The following is a 15,908-nucleotide window of genomic DNA, read 5'->3' as shown; positions in this document are numbered from 1 at the left end:
AATCTGTAAAGAGAAGAGTACAAAATATCAAAAAAATCATCTAGTAGACAGAATTAACAACAAATGTAAAGTGGTATCACTTTTTCAGACTTACTTCATGAAAGCAAATAGCAATAGTGTATCTGACTGGTACTTCAGGGTCATGACAAAGGCAGAAGAATGTAGAATAGAGTTCCATGTGGAAGTTTTTAGGATCAACAAAAACAATCATGGCCTGGTGGAGGTGGAAGGGAGAAGATGAGCAGGAAGGAAAGAATAATATGCGTCAATACCTAATAACATACCATTTCCCTTAAATTGAAGTCCCGTCCTCTGAATCATAATTTAGTCAGAAATCTATTTGGAAGATCTAAATGCATGCAAATAATCCTAATTATCTACATAGAGATAAAATAAATCACACCAATATTTACTCAGCACCTACTATAAATACCAGACATAATGCTAAGTAGCAAGTGTCAAATATGGCAATATTTTTAATGCTATCTATTCATATGTTTTTAAGTCATAATCAAAATGTTCAGCCAATACGAACGTATAATTTATTACCGGAAAGTTATAAGCACAGTTCTTCCGTACTGAAATATATTTCTTTTCTTGCTCTAAGATTTGGGGTGGGATCTGGTTTTCATTGTGTCCATTTTCTTGTTGCAAACCCAATGTACAAAGTTTCTTATAAAACTCCAAAAATCTCAAGTGTTGATCTGGAGTAAAAATTCCTAAAATAAATGTAAAATCTTTGCTCAACATTTTAATTGAAAACAAAAAGGAAAAAGAACAAAGAAAAATGCAGTAAAAACATAATTGGAACCAAATATTTAAATAAATGGTTAGAAGTTATAAATAAAAGCAACAATGAAGAAACTTGTGGAAAAACTCTAATGGGTCATCACCTATGTTAACTTTAACAATATTTTCATTTTAATTTCAATAGTATAAACTATGCAATATTGGAATTATGCTTACACTAATTTTTGCAGCATGTATCACAGCATGCACCACTAATGAGTCAATACAATAATAATATAGCAGCCATTCTTGCTAATTACTTGTGGTAAATATTCTAAAGTTGTCTACAGAAAAGACAAGCAAATGTGTCTGCAAAGAAGGAGCTTAAAAACTGAATCTAAAAGATGGCAAAGTAAACTCAAAATATTTTTGATCAATGTACTGGCTCCATATTCCCACTCTAGCTTCACAAGCTAGGAACTCATCATAGATTGGAATATTTTTTATCAACAGTCTATTAAAAGTCTATAATCCACATAAAAATGTTTTACTCTCCTAGATTGTTGTAACTTAATTAATGCTTACATTATTTTAGGAAGCTAAAAAGTGAGTAATATGTTCAAAATGCCAAGAGGTGTCGGTATTATTCCACATTCTAAGCTGAACTGCTCGTGTATCTATTAACTACTCAGCATACAGCTAATAAGGGTACACTACTATGCACCAATAGTTAATATGCCTGAGCTTCTATTATCATATACCAACTAATACATATATATAACATATTCAGAAATTTCAAGGGCTATGCCTACCTCACTCCGCCACTGTTCTTTCATATAGGCTCTAGTAGTGAAAAAGCTATTTCTAACTGTGTTCTAAATTATGCTATCAAAATTCTAAGATCTCTTAAGACATTACACGCTTAAAAGGCAGGTTTTACAACTGAACAGCTGAAGTTTAGTGGCTAAGGTAGAAGAGGGAAAAATGATCTATTATCTTGAAATTCTTAGGGTATATCATACCATATAGTCCGTGGCATAGTTTTCCTAAATGGAAAGATAAGGAAATAAGAATTGATTCATCTGCTTTGAAAGATTTTTCACAAAATGATTTCACTAAGGGAAGTATAGTTTGACTTCTGTCATCTGGAAAACAAAGAATAAACATAGTTTAGATCCAGCTGCCCACACTGCATATGTGAAAATTAATGTATATACATAAGTTCCAGAGAGAAAAATTACTGTTAGTCTCAGGGTAACAGAAAATAACTGAAAACAATGATGATGAAGGTATGACACTAAGAAGGGGTGAGAGGAGAGTGGAAATCATCAAAAACTTTAATGCCAGGCTGAAAAGTTTGGACTTGCCAGCAAAGGCCATATGGAAAAGAATATAAAGAGTGATTACAAACTAAAAAGCTAAGATGATTGAGAATCTGAATAACTATAAGAAAACAGTACTAATATAAACACACGAGTAGCAGGAATTCTCTTCTGCATACATCTCACACCATGCTGCATTTCATCATTTCATTTTTGACTGAAATTAAGTCAGTTTATATCACCTTCTCTATAACAAACTTCTTCACTTTTACTTCTTAGATGACTTTTTTTTTCCTTTTTAAAAGTTTTTCTATTTTATTGAGTTATAGTTAGTTTACAATGTTGTGTCAATTTCCAGTGTGGAGCACAATTTTTCAGTCATACATCAATACACATATATTCATTTTCACAATCTTTTTCACCATGAGCTACCACAGGATCTTGTATATAGATGACTCTTTAAAAAGTAAGTTGATTCTTTGAGTATGCCTGCTTAGGCCATAAGTTTCTGTTATTAACAATATTTAAGTTTTGATTCCAAATATTCTGAATTTCAGAAATGAATTGGTAGTTCATTAAGGGTCTGACAGTAGTAAAGGGATTTAGAAAGATGTCAGTGAGGACACTACTGGAACTGGGCACTGAAGGAGAAGCAGCTGGCTAGGAGAAAAACAGAGGGGAGTGTGAAAAAAGAGAACATGGAAAGGCCAGAGGTGTGAGAACTGGCAATGGCAAGTGTAGCTGGAACAATGGCAAGTGTAGCTGGAGCACCAGGCCCCAGAGGAGTGGGAAAGAAGAGCAGGAAACAAAGCCATGAACACACGTTAGGACAAAGCTGTGATAACCGAGTGTGGGGCAGGAAAAGCAAAGAGATCAGAGATGACGCCAGGGTTTCTAGTCTGGGTGCCTGCAGGTGCCTTATCACCAGGACAAGGAGATCCATTAGTTCATTTATCATGGAGTACAGTTTTTACTCCTCTGGTTCATCAAAGCCTAAATGACTATTCTGTAACATCCACACATCGTAACTGTACACACTGCAATAACCTTTAAGAAGTTCTCCTCGATCAGTTAAAATATTGTTAATCCAAATAAATGTAATCCTGCAGTTACACAACAGCGTTCTGCACCTGAGTACTTGACATCTGCGCTTCCAGATTTCACCCTATCAAAATGGCTAATTTGCACTGATAAACTATTGTCCAACGTTAGTCAAGAATCCAGTCACATACTCAGTAGAGCAACTAATGGTCTTTGTGATTTGATTTATACTCCTTGCCCATTCCCACTAAATACCCTATCCCAGATCCCTCCTTCCGTGGCTGTGAGATTTCTAGCATTAAAATATTAAGGAGAGAAAACTAATTTAGACATTACTCTGATCACGATCTCTCTTACGGTCAGTTACTTGAGCAAGTTAGAAGCTCATCACCGACTCAAATTCTTAGCCTCACACACTCGTCAGTTAAGTGCTGATGAGAGACTAGAGTGGCATGGAATATGCAGCAACACCGGGTGCCACGAGGGTAAAAGTGGCAGCAGAGAAGCCATCAGAAGAGAGAGGACCACAGCGAGGGAGAGGGGAAGGGAAGCTTAACATTCATCATAAAAATTAACATGAGAAATTCCGTCCTGCAGCTACCTTTACTCTTTATTAGTAACACAAAACATGGAAAGCGATGCCTTCAGATGCAAAGACGTGTCCACGTGAAGATTTACCTGTATCAAATATGTCGAGCAGATTAACCAAAGTTTCAAAAGCTGCGAGCCGCACACTGCTGCCTTCATCCCTAGAAAGTTCTATTAACTCAGGGAGCACGACACTTTTTGTAAGTTCTGTCCTGCACAATAAGCAATGGAAGAAAATAAATCAAATCAATCAATGCTTAGCAAGAACTTATTAAAAGCAACTCACTGAGCCAAGTGCTGCAGGAAATAGGAAAAATCATAAAAATATGGCTCCTGCTCTCCGGAAGCTTGCAGTCTGGTTGGGAAAGCACGACGGTATAAACAGAAGAAACATCAACAGCAACTGCATGGGTGTGTAGGCAGCTCAGGGTAGCTGCTCATTATATACTCATTAAGTAAATGCATGTCTCTGACAGCAAACGCAGTTGAACAATAAAGTTGAATATGTATTTATTAGCCACGTCTATCTCTTTTTTATTACGTATTTGTTCATTTTCTTTGCCCACTTGTCACATTATAAAAGTTGAGGAGAAATAAGGCATCATGGTAGACCTACGTATATGATACAAATATTTTCCCTCTTTCATTACTTTCTCTCAGCAAACTGGATTATGGGTGAGTGATTTTTTTGAGACGTAGATGTGGGTTGTATACTGCCTAAACTAATATATTTATGAGAATATCTTTCTCTTGCCTCGCGTGTAAATTCTGCACCAGCCAGAAACATATGGAATAGAAGTCTACAGACAGCTTGATTCTATTATCTTTGCAGAAGTCCAGTTTTATCAGTCTAGATGCTAGTAACTACAATTTAACCCTTTCATGATATTAAAAGAGGATAAAACAGAGGGTCAAGAATAACAAAATGAAGGAAATAAGCAAGCTTGCCCAGAGCCATCCAGGAATTCTGGGGTCTGGCTGTGTGATACAAATCTACCCAGGGGCTGGCTATGATTTGGGGTCCTCTGATGGTAGCTTTCCATTCCAGCTTAAATACTGATGACGATCCTGAGTTTTATGGCTAGCTGGGTCATCAAAAACAATTCGAGGGACCTTCTCATTTGTTTGTGCCTGTTCCATTGGCCTGTTCTAAGGAGACTGGGTCTGAAGAAATACTGAGGACCTAATCATCTCCATCTCTTTTCACCATATGAAGTTGCCTCAAGCGTTTTTGCTCAGCCCTCCCCTACACGTTCCCTCTTCATCAACAGACTTCCAATCTGACAAAAGACAAAAATAAGGGCAGAGGACAAGAACCAATTCTACAGCCTGCCTCTGACAAAGGCAATCATGAGTCTAAACACACACACATACACATATACATACACACACATATATACATACATATATATACACACACACATACACTATATATTAGTTTGTATTTATCATACAGTATATACACTTTAGTGTCTGGCTTATTTCCCTTAACACACTGTTCTGAGATTCATCCATGATGTAATATCACATACATCAGTACTTCACTCTTTTTTATTGTTGAATAGTATTCCAATGTACAGACATGCCACATTTGATTTTTCCCATTTACCTATGAATAGACATTTGGATTGTTCCAGTTTGGGCTATCACAAATAAAGCTGCTATAAACATGTATATGTAAAACAACTCTTGTTGTGGACATATATTTTCACTTCTTTTGGATAAATACTTAAGAGTAGAATGGCTGCGTCATATAGATGTATGTTTAACTTTTAAGTAAATGCCAATCAATTTTCCAAAGGAGGTTCCACCGTTTCACATCTCCACCAGCAATGTATTAGAATTCCAGTTGTTCCAAATCCTCATCAATACTTGATATTAACAGGCTTTTTACACTACACAGTCTAGCAAGTGTGTAGCAGTATCTCACTGCAGTTTTAATTTGCATTCCATTTATGACGAATGATGTTGTACATCTTTTCATGTGCTTTCTGGCCACATGTCTTTGTACCATGTCTGTTAAAATATACTGCTCATTTCTTAACCAGATTGTTTGTAAGAGTTCTGTACCATTGAGTTGTAAGAGTTCTTTATATATTCTGGATACAAGCTTGATGTATGTGTCATGAATAAGTTTTCCACTCCGGGCTTCATTTTTTGTTTTGAAGAGTAAAACTTTATTTTTTTTATAAAGTCTAATTATCACATTTTCTCTTTCATAGTTCATGACTTTTATCTAAATAATCCTTGCCTACCTCCAAAGCTGCAGAGATTTTTCTCCTATATTTTCTTCAAGAAGCATTACAGTGTTAGCTTTATTATAGATTTCAAGTTAGCCTTTGTGTATGGTGAAAGGTAAGAGTTGATGTTAACTGTTTTCCCTTATGAACATCCAGTTATCCAAGTAATGAGTTTTGAAGACTTTCCTCATTGAATTGCTTTAACACTCTATTGAAAATCAACCGACCATTTATTTGTGGGTCTATTTCTGGATTCTCTCTTTTGTTCCACTTATCTATATGTTTATGCTTTACCAACACTACATTTTTTTGATTACTGTAGTTTCATCATAAGTCTTGAAAACAGGTAATGTATGATCTTTGTCCTTTTTTTTTAGATTGCTTTTGCTCTTCTAGGTCATTTGCATTTCTATATAAATTTTAAAATCAGCTTTTCTACAAAAAGCACAATTTGGGTTGAGACTTCACTGAATTGCTGGATCAACTTGGGGAGAATTGACATCTTAACAATATTAACAATACTGAGTCCTTCCAATCCATGAATATGGTACATATATATTTGTTTTTAAAAATTTCTCTGAACACTGTTCTGTGCTTTTTCAGGGTAGAGTTTTCAGTGTGGATCTTGTACATGTTTTGTTAAATTAAATAAATGGAATTTAAAATTTTTCATTTTCTAAATATCTTCTGCTAGTATATATGATTTTTGTATATTAACCTTGTATCCTGAAACATCCTTAAATTCATTTATTAGTTCTAATGGCTGTTTTGTAAGATTTTCTATGTAAACAGTGATGTCATCTACAAATAGAAGATATTTTAGTTCTTCCTTTCAGATCTTTAGACCTTCTAAGTTTTTGCTTTCTTGCCTTGTTTCAATGGCTAGAATCTCCTGTACGGTACTGAATAAAAGTGATGAAAACTATCCTTGCATTCTTACCTTAGGGGGACTGCATTCAGTATCTACCAGTAAGTATGATGTTAGCTGTAGGTTTTTCATACATGCCTTTTATCAGATTAAGGAGCTTTCCTTCATCCCTAGCTTTCTGAGAGTTTTTAGCATGAATGGATGTTGAATTTTGTCACATACTGTAATGGGAGGATTTTCAGGCTATCTTGTTTACTGTATCACCATAATTAGCAGTTTGATCAACTTTTCCAAAAGTAAGTTCTTTCTTTCTAATCTGAATGCTGCATGTTCTTCTCCTCCAACAATGAAGGATCCTTCTGTAGATCCATGTTTGTTTCCTTTTTCTCTTTAGTCATCCCTGTACAAGGAGATGTCTATTCAGCACACTTGCTTTCCTATAAGGATTGTGTATGACGTCTTCTAATACTGTTCACTATTAATCTGATAGTCTATGAATTGTCTTCTTTAATCCTAATCTGGTGCACTATCCATAGTAGCTTTCTAGTGTTTTGAAGCTTCTGTTTCATATGGATAGGCTAGCTTGAAAAGAATCTCTTAATTTTGCTTCCTGATCATCTTACTAATAAATAATAGTACTTATTTCTGGTTAAACTAAAGTGGTCAGTAAATCTTCCCTTGCCAGCCACAGCAAACATAAACTTACAAACCCAATTCTGTACTGTTTGTTCTTGGGCCTCTTCCCAAATGCCTTAGGAACATGACTCCCAGTGCAGTAGTGGGGGCCCTCTCTAGCAAATCGGGGGCAATCTCTGAAGTTACCTCTTCTTAATCCCTTTCACCTACCTCAGGGCTTCATCTAGCCTTGATTGGAAGAAAATTCCTTAGTAGCTATCAGACTTTAACAATACTCCTAATTTCCAATGCTGAAGGAAAAAACTGTGTACCTCTCTTTATCAAAGGGAGGATAAAGAATATAAACCAGGTCTTAGTAGTTTTCAGCCAGCATAACGTGAAAGTCCTATGATTGTGTTCTTAATAATACGTAAGAACTCAAAATTAAATAAATATGCATATAATCAAACAAATTAGTTTAAGTGCATTCTAACTTAACAAGCTAGGTAGATTCCTTCTAGTTTTACTTTTATAAATTAATCCTTAAGCAACAATTCTATACTAATTTTCAGAAGACTAATTTGAACACACTTGACCTATCCATTGTGTCAAAATGTCAGATGACAAAAAACAGAATACAAAAAGACAACAGTATATTCTCTTAATAGGTTCTGCTCCTGGTTAAGGAGCACAGATCTGGGCAAGACTGAATTATGGTCCACAATGATCCAGAGTCAGTCTAGCCTTAGAAGACCTAACAAAAAGAAAGAAATTGGTTCTGAGATCAAAATTTAAAACCTGATTCCTCTGTTGGAGTGCTGAGCTTCCATAAAACACTTAAGCCCTACTCAGCAAGGGTGGACACAGGACAGAGGACACGACTCTACCCTGAATCTGTATGACATTCCAACGTCTTTCTAAAGCCTTAAATATTGACCCAGATTTTTTTTTAATTAACAATTATACAGATGGCAATGACCTAATTGTCCTTCCTTGGACAAATTTAGGAAAACAAAAGAACCAGATGAAATCAGTGCAATTTCTAGTAAAAATGAGCGGTTCCAAAGTTTTTTCTACCAATTTTGGATACTTAAAAAAAAATCTGTTTCCCAAGATGATTTTGAAATAAAACTCCCTTGAATATCATACTTATACCTTGACAGGAGGTTAGTTTTCATAGGGGAAGAGAAGAGGCTGTCTGCCCTATCCCTCTCCTTCGTGAGCTTCACTTACCCAAAAGGCAAGAAAACCAACAACGCAGACAGTGGACGTGCAGAGCTGCACAGGGGGCAAAAACGTCCACTCGGTAATTCCATCAGAAATGACCCAATAATACAGCTGCCAGCCAGAAGAAACGCTACAGCTACAGTCTGAGCATGGTATATTACATTCCACATAGAGACATTTTCCTTTCCTGGATCTAGGTGTTTGGAATAATAACTAAGTAACTAGGTAAGAAAGACAGGAATTAACATTAACTGAATGCCTACCACCTTACTAATCATGTTCCCTTTTATCTTTTTTAATAGAGACACATCAGAAGTTGCTTGTTATTATCATCTTTAAACGTCATACAAAGTTTAGCCCTTCAACAGCATGTTTTTACGGAATACAGAAGATGTGTGCCTGGCAACCCAGAAATAAAAATGTGACAAAAGTAACTGAAAGTACACTTACCCAATGCCCTGAGCTATATTTTCTAATTGCCGACACATACAAGATCGAACTTCGTATTCTACATCTTGACAGAGTGATTTTACCAAGGGAAGTATTTCTCTTTTAATGCTTAGAGAGGGAGGAACGAAACATGAAATGGGTATTTTAGAATAATTAATATTTTCAAAAAATTCATCAAAATCTTAGCTTAATAATAACAAACATACTTTAATGTAGAGCTTTATAGTTTACAATGTATATTTACATGTGTCATCCCATTTGGATGTTATCTGCTACTTTTAAATTGTGCATATGACTGAGCCATTTAAAAATAGGAACTAATTGGCAACTAAAACACCTTAGCTAAGATAAAAGGTTATAGGAAGTGGAATATCTGATTCTAACAACCATCAACCAAAATATTCTTTAATTTTCTCTTATTCTTGTTTCATAATTATACAACGTTCCATTTCTTTCCATTTGGTATTTATCATCTAGCAGAGAGTAACATATAAATTATAAACATTCTCTATAAAACCTCAAGATAAATTATTCAAAATAATGAATTCAAAGCAATAATGTAAAAAAGCAGAAATCTATCTTTATGTCATGTTTATCAATTTTTGAAAACTGTAATATAATATTTTATCCTCAAAACTACACTAAGCACGTGACAGAGAAGACTAAGATGGGAAACAGGAAAGGTTACCCTTATTGATTTTGAAAAGCCATATTAAGAAGAAACGCATCTGAATAGAGACTTCTGAGAATTCTATATCCTCTAAAGTTAAAACAGCTCAACTGTAGGCAGTATGAAATAATATAAATCTAATTTAATTATTAATCATAGTCATTATACATTTTAAGTCAATTTAACAAAGTAGACAAAAAATCATATGCAAATACTCACGCATGGGCATCAAATTTGTTGGTCAATTTTCCTAAAATTTTACAACTAACTAAACGAGACTGGACTGTTTGGGAAAGTTGTGCCTTGGAAACAAGTGGATTCAAAATCTAAAGAAAAAAGATTACAGAACAAATTCACAAAATTTTATATATTCTTGACACTAATATCAGCTATTTTCTTCAAAGACTATTTTCACTTCCTATATGTTATTATAGAACCTCAATCACACATGAAGGTGCATAGCTATTCATCACTGGGACTACTTCGTTTGTCTTCTGGATTAATAAGCTAAAGAAGATGATAAATTATGTAATCAAAAACAATCAGGCACAAAAAAATTGCATTAAAGCTTATGGTAAATTCTCTAGAGATCTGTATGCACGTAAGTATAGCTGTGAAATATGCATTTTTTCAAAAGAAAAAAGCAAGTTATCAGATACTGAAATTTATTTTTATTCCATATAAATTAATTTTTATATTTGTCCTAAAGCAAGCAAAGCATTATAACTTCAAGTAGATTCTATAATTTGAATACAACAGCCCAACTCTGATACTGTATTGTATATATGCTCGACACTCAAACTCAACAGCATGATGGACTGTAAAGAACTATAAAGATCAGACCCTGATTCTGGTACTAGCTCTTTTATTTGTCTAAGTACGCATGCTATTTCTCAACCCAAGGTTTCTCATTTACTTAAAATGGACATCAGAATACTAGGTTGTACTAAGACCCTTCCAAGTTCTAAAATTCTATGACTCTAATCAAAGGGTTGACTTTTTCCTCTTGACAAAGTAGCCAGAATTACTCACTGCATAATGACAAATATAATTTAAGAGTCAAAGATCTGAAATAAAATAAAAGGCATATATATTTAAAAGCTTAAAAACTGTATATTAAATAATATATGGCATTCTAGAGTAAAAACTGCATTCTACCACATACCACTAGTCAAAAAATATAAATAACGTATCAACATTAAGTTCAATACTTAAATATGCATAATCATCTAAATGTTTGGCATCAAGTATACAAACACCCTTATAACTGAGTAAATCTTCCCATTTTCAATCAAGTGTTTTGTCATTGAGATAGGACCATAATCTGTATGAGAGCAAAGAAGGGACAAAGACACTTAATGAAATCCAGAGGACATTTCATTGATAGATTTTTTTCAACCATTATATATTTGAAAGGAAATACATATAGAAATAATGTTCAAAAAATAAAAAATAATTTCTTTAGAGAATAAATTTCTTAATTTTCCTATTCTCTCATCTGAATCTAAAACTTAGAGAAGGATCTATCAAACAATGCTGAACATTAAAAAGCAAACAACAAATTGGTAATAATATTTGCAACAAATGTAACAAAGGATTAGCCACCTTGATAGATAAATAGCACATAAAAATAGTGATCAAAGGATATGATTAGATAATTCCAAAAAAATAAAGTTGATATAATACATGAGAAAATATTCAACAGCATAATAATAAAAAAATTTCCAGTTAAAATGTAATTCCACTTTTGGCCCATCAAATTTAACTGGAATGCTGTTTCTGGTCAAAGTCCAGAGAAACAGGCATTTTTCTCATATTGCTAGTCAAAAGCCTTAAGAATATTAATGCCCTCTGACACAATCATTCTACTTTTTTGGAAGTTACAGTTAAAGAGATTATCTGAGAAACAGGAAAAGCTCTACAGAGATGTTCATTATTGCCTTATTTTGATAGCAAAACACTGAAAACAGACTAAAATGCTTAATAAGTAAGTAAAATATTTTGTAGTTACTACCAAGTGAGTGACAATGAGGAAATAACGATGAAAATAATGCTAAGTGAAAAACAACCATATATAAGTTCAACATGATCACTAACATGGCAAATAGCACCATATACAGGGAAAAAATGTGAAATGAAAATATATCAGAATGTTAAAAGTGGCTAAGCGTAGAACCATGCTTCTTCTTCCTTCTGGTTTCTGTACTTCTCGAATTTTCGATAATGAGTATTGCTGCTTTCAGAGTAGAAAATAACTTTATTCTTTTTTGAAATACCATTTTTATCAAAAACAAAAACAACAAAAACCTTACAGAGACCCAAATAGTAGTATCTACCCCAAAAAAACAAGGTATTACCTCATGCCTTAGGGTTTCTTTGGGCAATACTTCTATCACAGACAGAAGAGTTTCCAGCCATGCGTTGCTGACACCTGATTGACAGAAATAAAACATGTCAAACTGACTTTCTCACTTACAAATTAAGTTTCAATTTAGCTATTAATATTTATAATAGTATTTAATAATAAAATGGAAACAACTATTTTGATTACTGTTGTAAGAAGTTTCTATTTTTTGTCTTGGCCAACATCTGGAAAACGTTTGTTTTAAAAAAATATATTGAGGCGTTATCTTTAACCCAAAGCGTGCACTTTTGTTGCACTATAATACTATAAACATAAATGTTGTAAAAGAAACAAATCTAAGAAGAAATTATAAATCATAAGATGAACTAATGGGTCTTCAGGCTTCAAAGACACTGAATTTTGTGGGCTCTGTAGGGAAACAGCCACTACTATTTTTAATCACACCAGTGATCAACTCTTGGGCAGCGTGGCCTCATTCAGTTACGGTCATCAGACTAACATGATTCAAATAACATCATGGCCACGTGTAAGAAGCAATAAGTATACGTATACAATTAAGCATGCCAGGCTCTGACCTGCATCCCTGTGCTCCAGATGTAGCAGAATGACTTGGAGGAAGGAGTGGGCATACGTATGAACTGACACTGACTCCTCCTGGAGAATGGTCAAAAATGATACCGCAGCCGTTAACTGCATTTCCACTCCTGCCACAAGCAGGGCTTCCTGTATAATCAGAAAGAGTTTGCTATTACATAGATGAGAGAGCAGAAGTTATAATTTTAAAAAAACCAAGGTCATATTCCACAAAATAACTAGATACGACTTTTAAGGATATATACTTCCTCTTATTACTTTAGCAAAACGATACTAATCTGCTCCTGATTGTTTAAAGTCATTACATCCCCATAAAGTTCAAATGTCTTAGGACTTTATAAAATAATGCTCTATTGCTTTATTGCATAAAAAGTATAAGAAGTACACAAACCTTTAGATAATAAAAATTGGCATTTTTAATAGATTTCAATTTGTTTTGCTATTTGTATTGTACAGTTTGCCACCTGGAACAACAATGTGAAAGCTCAGACAATCGAATGTGTTTTTTTACTTGTATTTCTGTTCCAAAAAATAAGTATTATGCATTCTACTAAAAAAAGGGATTGGTTTAAGATTGTGCAAATGTATTTTCACCTTTAAACAACTGACAAGGGCTTAAATTACCATGAAATAACACTATTTTTTAAAATATAAGAATGTTTTAAAAATTAATTATATTCATAGCCATCTCCACTCACCTTTTAAAGTTAAAGCTTACATTGGGATAGTTTAACACATCAACGAGTCAAAAAAAAAAAAAACTCTCTTTCATATAAACCTCATCAAAGGTATTACCCTATAGTTCTCTAGAAGACCGTGTGGCTGTGTGTAATATAAAGGCAGCTAAAAGAATTACTTTGTTTAATCTATCATGGCAACTAATGGAATTTCCCTTGAATGACTACTTTATAACTGAGATAGTAAAGTTAGTAGAACAATGTGGAAATTGCAACCATAAAGCAAAGTTTCATATCTCTTATCTTAGGAAAATTGATCTTCCTGCATTATTTCCTAATATATAAAATGTGAGTTATCATCTTCTTAGATTTGATTTAAATCATTTAAACAGAGCTTTTATGACTTACCAGCTTGTGCAAACTGAGCATTTAAATAATGACCATTGTACATCCCACTGTCTCCTCTACATGACCCTTAGATATCTAGTACAAATCTCATCTTGTCCACACCTGAACTGATCTCTCCCCAAAACCTGCTCCTCCTGCAATCTTCTTCATCTCAGTAAACAGCTTTCAGCCCAAAAACGTTGGGGTCATCCTTAATGCCTCTCAGTCCCTCACTCACCATAATCAAATGATCAGTCAATTCTGACCCAAAATCTGAGCACCTATCACCTCCATCACTACCATTCTCATCCAAACCATGGTCATCTCCACCCTGAGTTATTCCAATAACCTGTTAACTAGTTCCCTGACTAGATCAGTGCCCCTCTACCATCTGTTGTCTATACAGCAGCCAGAGAGATTCTTTTTAAAAAGTCAGATCATGTCACTTTTCTGCTCAAAACTCTCCAGTGGCTTTCCATCCCACTTAGAAGAAAAGTCAAAATTCTTTCAATGACTTACAAAGATCTCTTCCCAATTCTTCCTTTTCCCAGATCTCCACATAGTTGGCTCACATAGTTACAAGCTTCTAATCTCAAATATCACCTTTTCAATGAGCCCTTCCCTGATGACCCTATTTTAAATGACAGCTATCTCCTTGCCCCAACCCTCACAAGCCCCTGACAGATTTATCATCACCCTTATCCAACTGACAACATATTCATTTGCTTATGGTCTATCTCCCACATCTAGAACATAAGCTTCATGAATGCAAAATTGTGCGTCTGTTTTGCACATGACTGTATCCCCAACTCCCAGAGCACATGGCAGGCATTCAGGAAGGAAGTGCTGGATGACTGAGTATCTCTTACCCTTTCACCTAAACTTTCTGCTCTGGATGCTCTCTCCCTTCACACACTTTTTCCACATCTCCTAAAAGGTGGCTTCAAGAGATTTTGAAGTGAGTCCTAAAGATTAGGGATTGGCAGAATTAGACACAAGGCAAAGCAAAGAAGGATCACATAGAAAAGTATTCTCAGTTCCCTTCCTGGCATGTCAATAAGGAGATGTTCCTGCTATCTTCCACCCCAACATCTCTGTAACCATGATTTAGACCATGTACCCAGAGTCCCTGATCCAGTGCGGTGGGCCCACTGCCAGCCATCGTGCTAGGAGAACCCGTGTCATTGTACCGGAGAAACAGACGCAGAGCTGTCAAGTGTTTTGCTGAAGGTCAGCCAGCTTGTAATTGGCAACTCTAAGACTTAATCCTTTGTCTGCCTGATGCCAAAGAAAAGCATGGAATTCTTCCTCGCAGATTCTGCACTTCAAGGCATGGCTTACTTCAACCCCAAGCCTGCGTGTGGTATGTGGGAGATCTGGCAGCGGCTATACTGTAGCAGCTGTTTGTGTGGTAGAGTTAATTCCCAGAAAACTTATCACATATTAGGGTGGCTGATTTGTGCTGTGTTATGTTTTAAACTTTTGTATCACACACACACAAACGTCATTTTACACGTTTTTTCAACCAACAGTCAATTATGTATCTTAAGAGTCCTTGGCTGAAAGATAAAGAGAAGGAATGATAAGGCGTAAGTAAAGCAGAGCAGCAACTGGTCTCTGAAATCAACCCTCCCACATCCCCCTGTTTTACTGTTTCCAAAAAAACCATATTTGTTTCACACTAAAAATTTTGGATTTGGAAAACGCTTTTAAAAGATTTGATGTGGCCAGTATACATCACTTACAGGTTTCAGAAGGCACAGCTTTTATTTAGAAACAGAAAGTACTTTGTAGAGCAATATTTAAATAAATTGTGAGGGCCACAATGTGCATTCCAGTTCACAGGAGTCTGCTGTTTTAAGTTCCAAGAGATGGAATTCTGCCTCTCTTAAAGTCATTAAGGTCCTGGGTTTTGTACGTGTGCAAACTTTATGCAAAAGAAGAACATGAGAAGCTCTCCAACTTCATATCTTCTTACTGTATTACTTAGTCTTGACTCCCGCAGCAACATTTGCCCCAACTATTTTGCATTTAATTTTCGAAAAATCCTCAAGTCTTATCAGGATTTGGGTTTTTCTCTTGTTGTGCTGACTTCAACATCTGGGACTGTCCACTGTTAAGAAACCAGCACAGAC

General features: G+C 35.0%; 1 protein-coding gene across 1 annotated transcript in view; it reads right to left on the bottom strand.

The window, feature by feature from the left end:
- The window catches only part of PPP4R4 (protein phosphatase 4 regulatory subunit 4), an 88,339-nt gene that overhangs the window by 27,047 nt on the left and 45,384 nt on the right, over window positions 1-15,908 (bottom strand). The window contains exons 4-11 of the mRNA XM_031454250.2: window positions 12,691-12,838; window positions 12,108-12,181; window positions 9,970-10,076; window positions 9,081-9,188; window positions 3,771-3,892; window positions 1,752-1,874; window positions 550-719; window positions 95-214 (exon numbers count right to left, since the gene is read on the bottom strand). Of these exons, the coding sequence (XP_031310110.2) occupies window positions 95-214; window positions 550-719; window positions 1,752-1,874; window positions 3,771-3,892; window positions 9,081-9,188; window positions 9,970-10,076; window positions 12,108-12,181; window positions 12,691-12,838 (972 nt within the window). The remainder of the gene's footprint in view (window positions 1-94; window positions 215-549; window positions 720-1,751; window positions 1,875-3,770; window positions 3,893-9,080; window positions 9,189-9,969; window positions 10,077-12,107; window positions 12,182-12,690; window positions 12,839-15,908) is intronic.

The sequence above is a fragment of the Camelus dromedarius genome, chromosome 5 (genome assembly GCF_036321535.1).
Source record: "Camelus dromedarius isolate mCamDro1 chromosome 5, mCamDro1.pat, whole genome shotgun sequence".
Lineage (NCBI taxonomy): Eukaryota > Metazoa > Chordata > Mammalia > Artiodactyla > Camelidae > Camelus > Camelus dromedarius.
The sequence above is the reverse complement of the archived record's forward strand: the minus strand, read 5'-3'. Positions and strand labels throughout refer to the sequence as shown.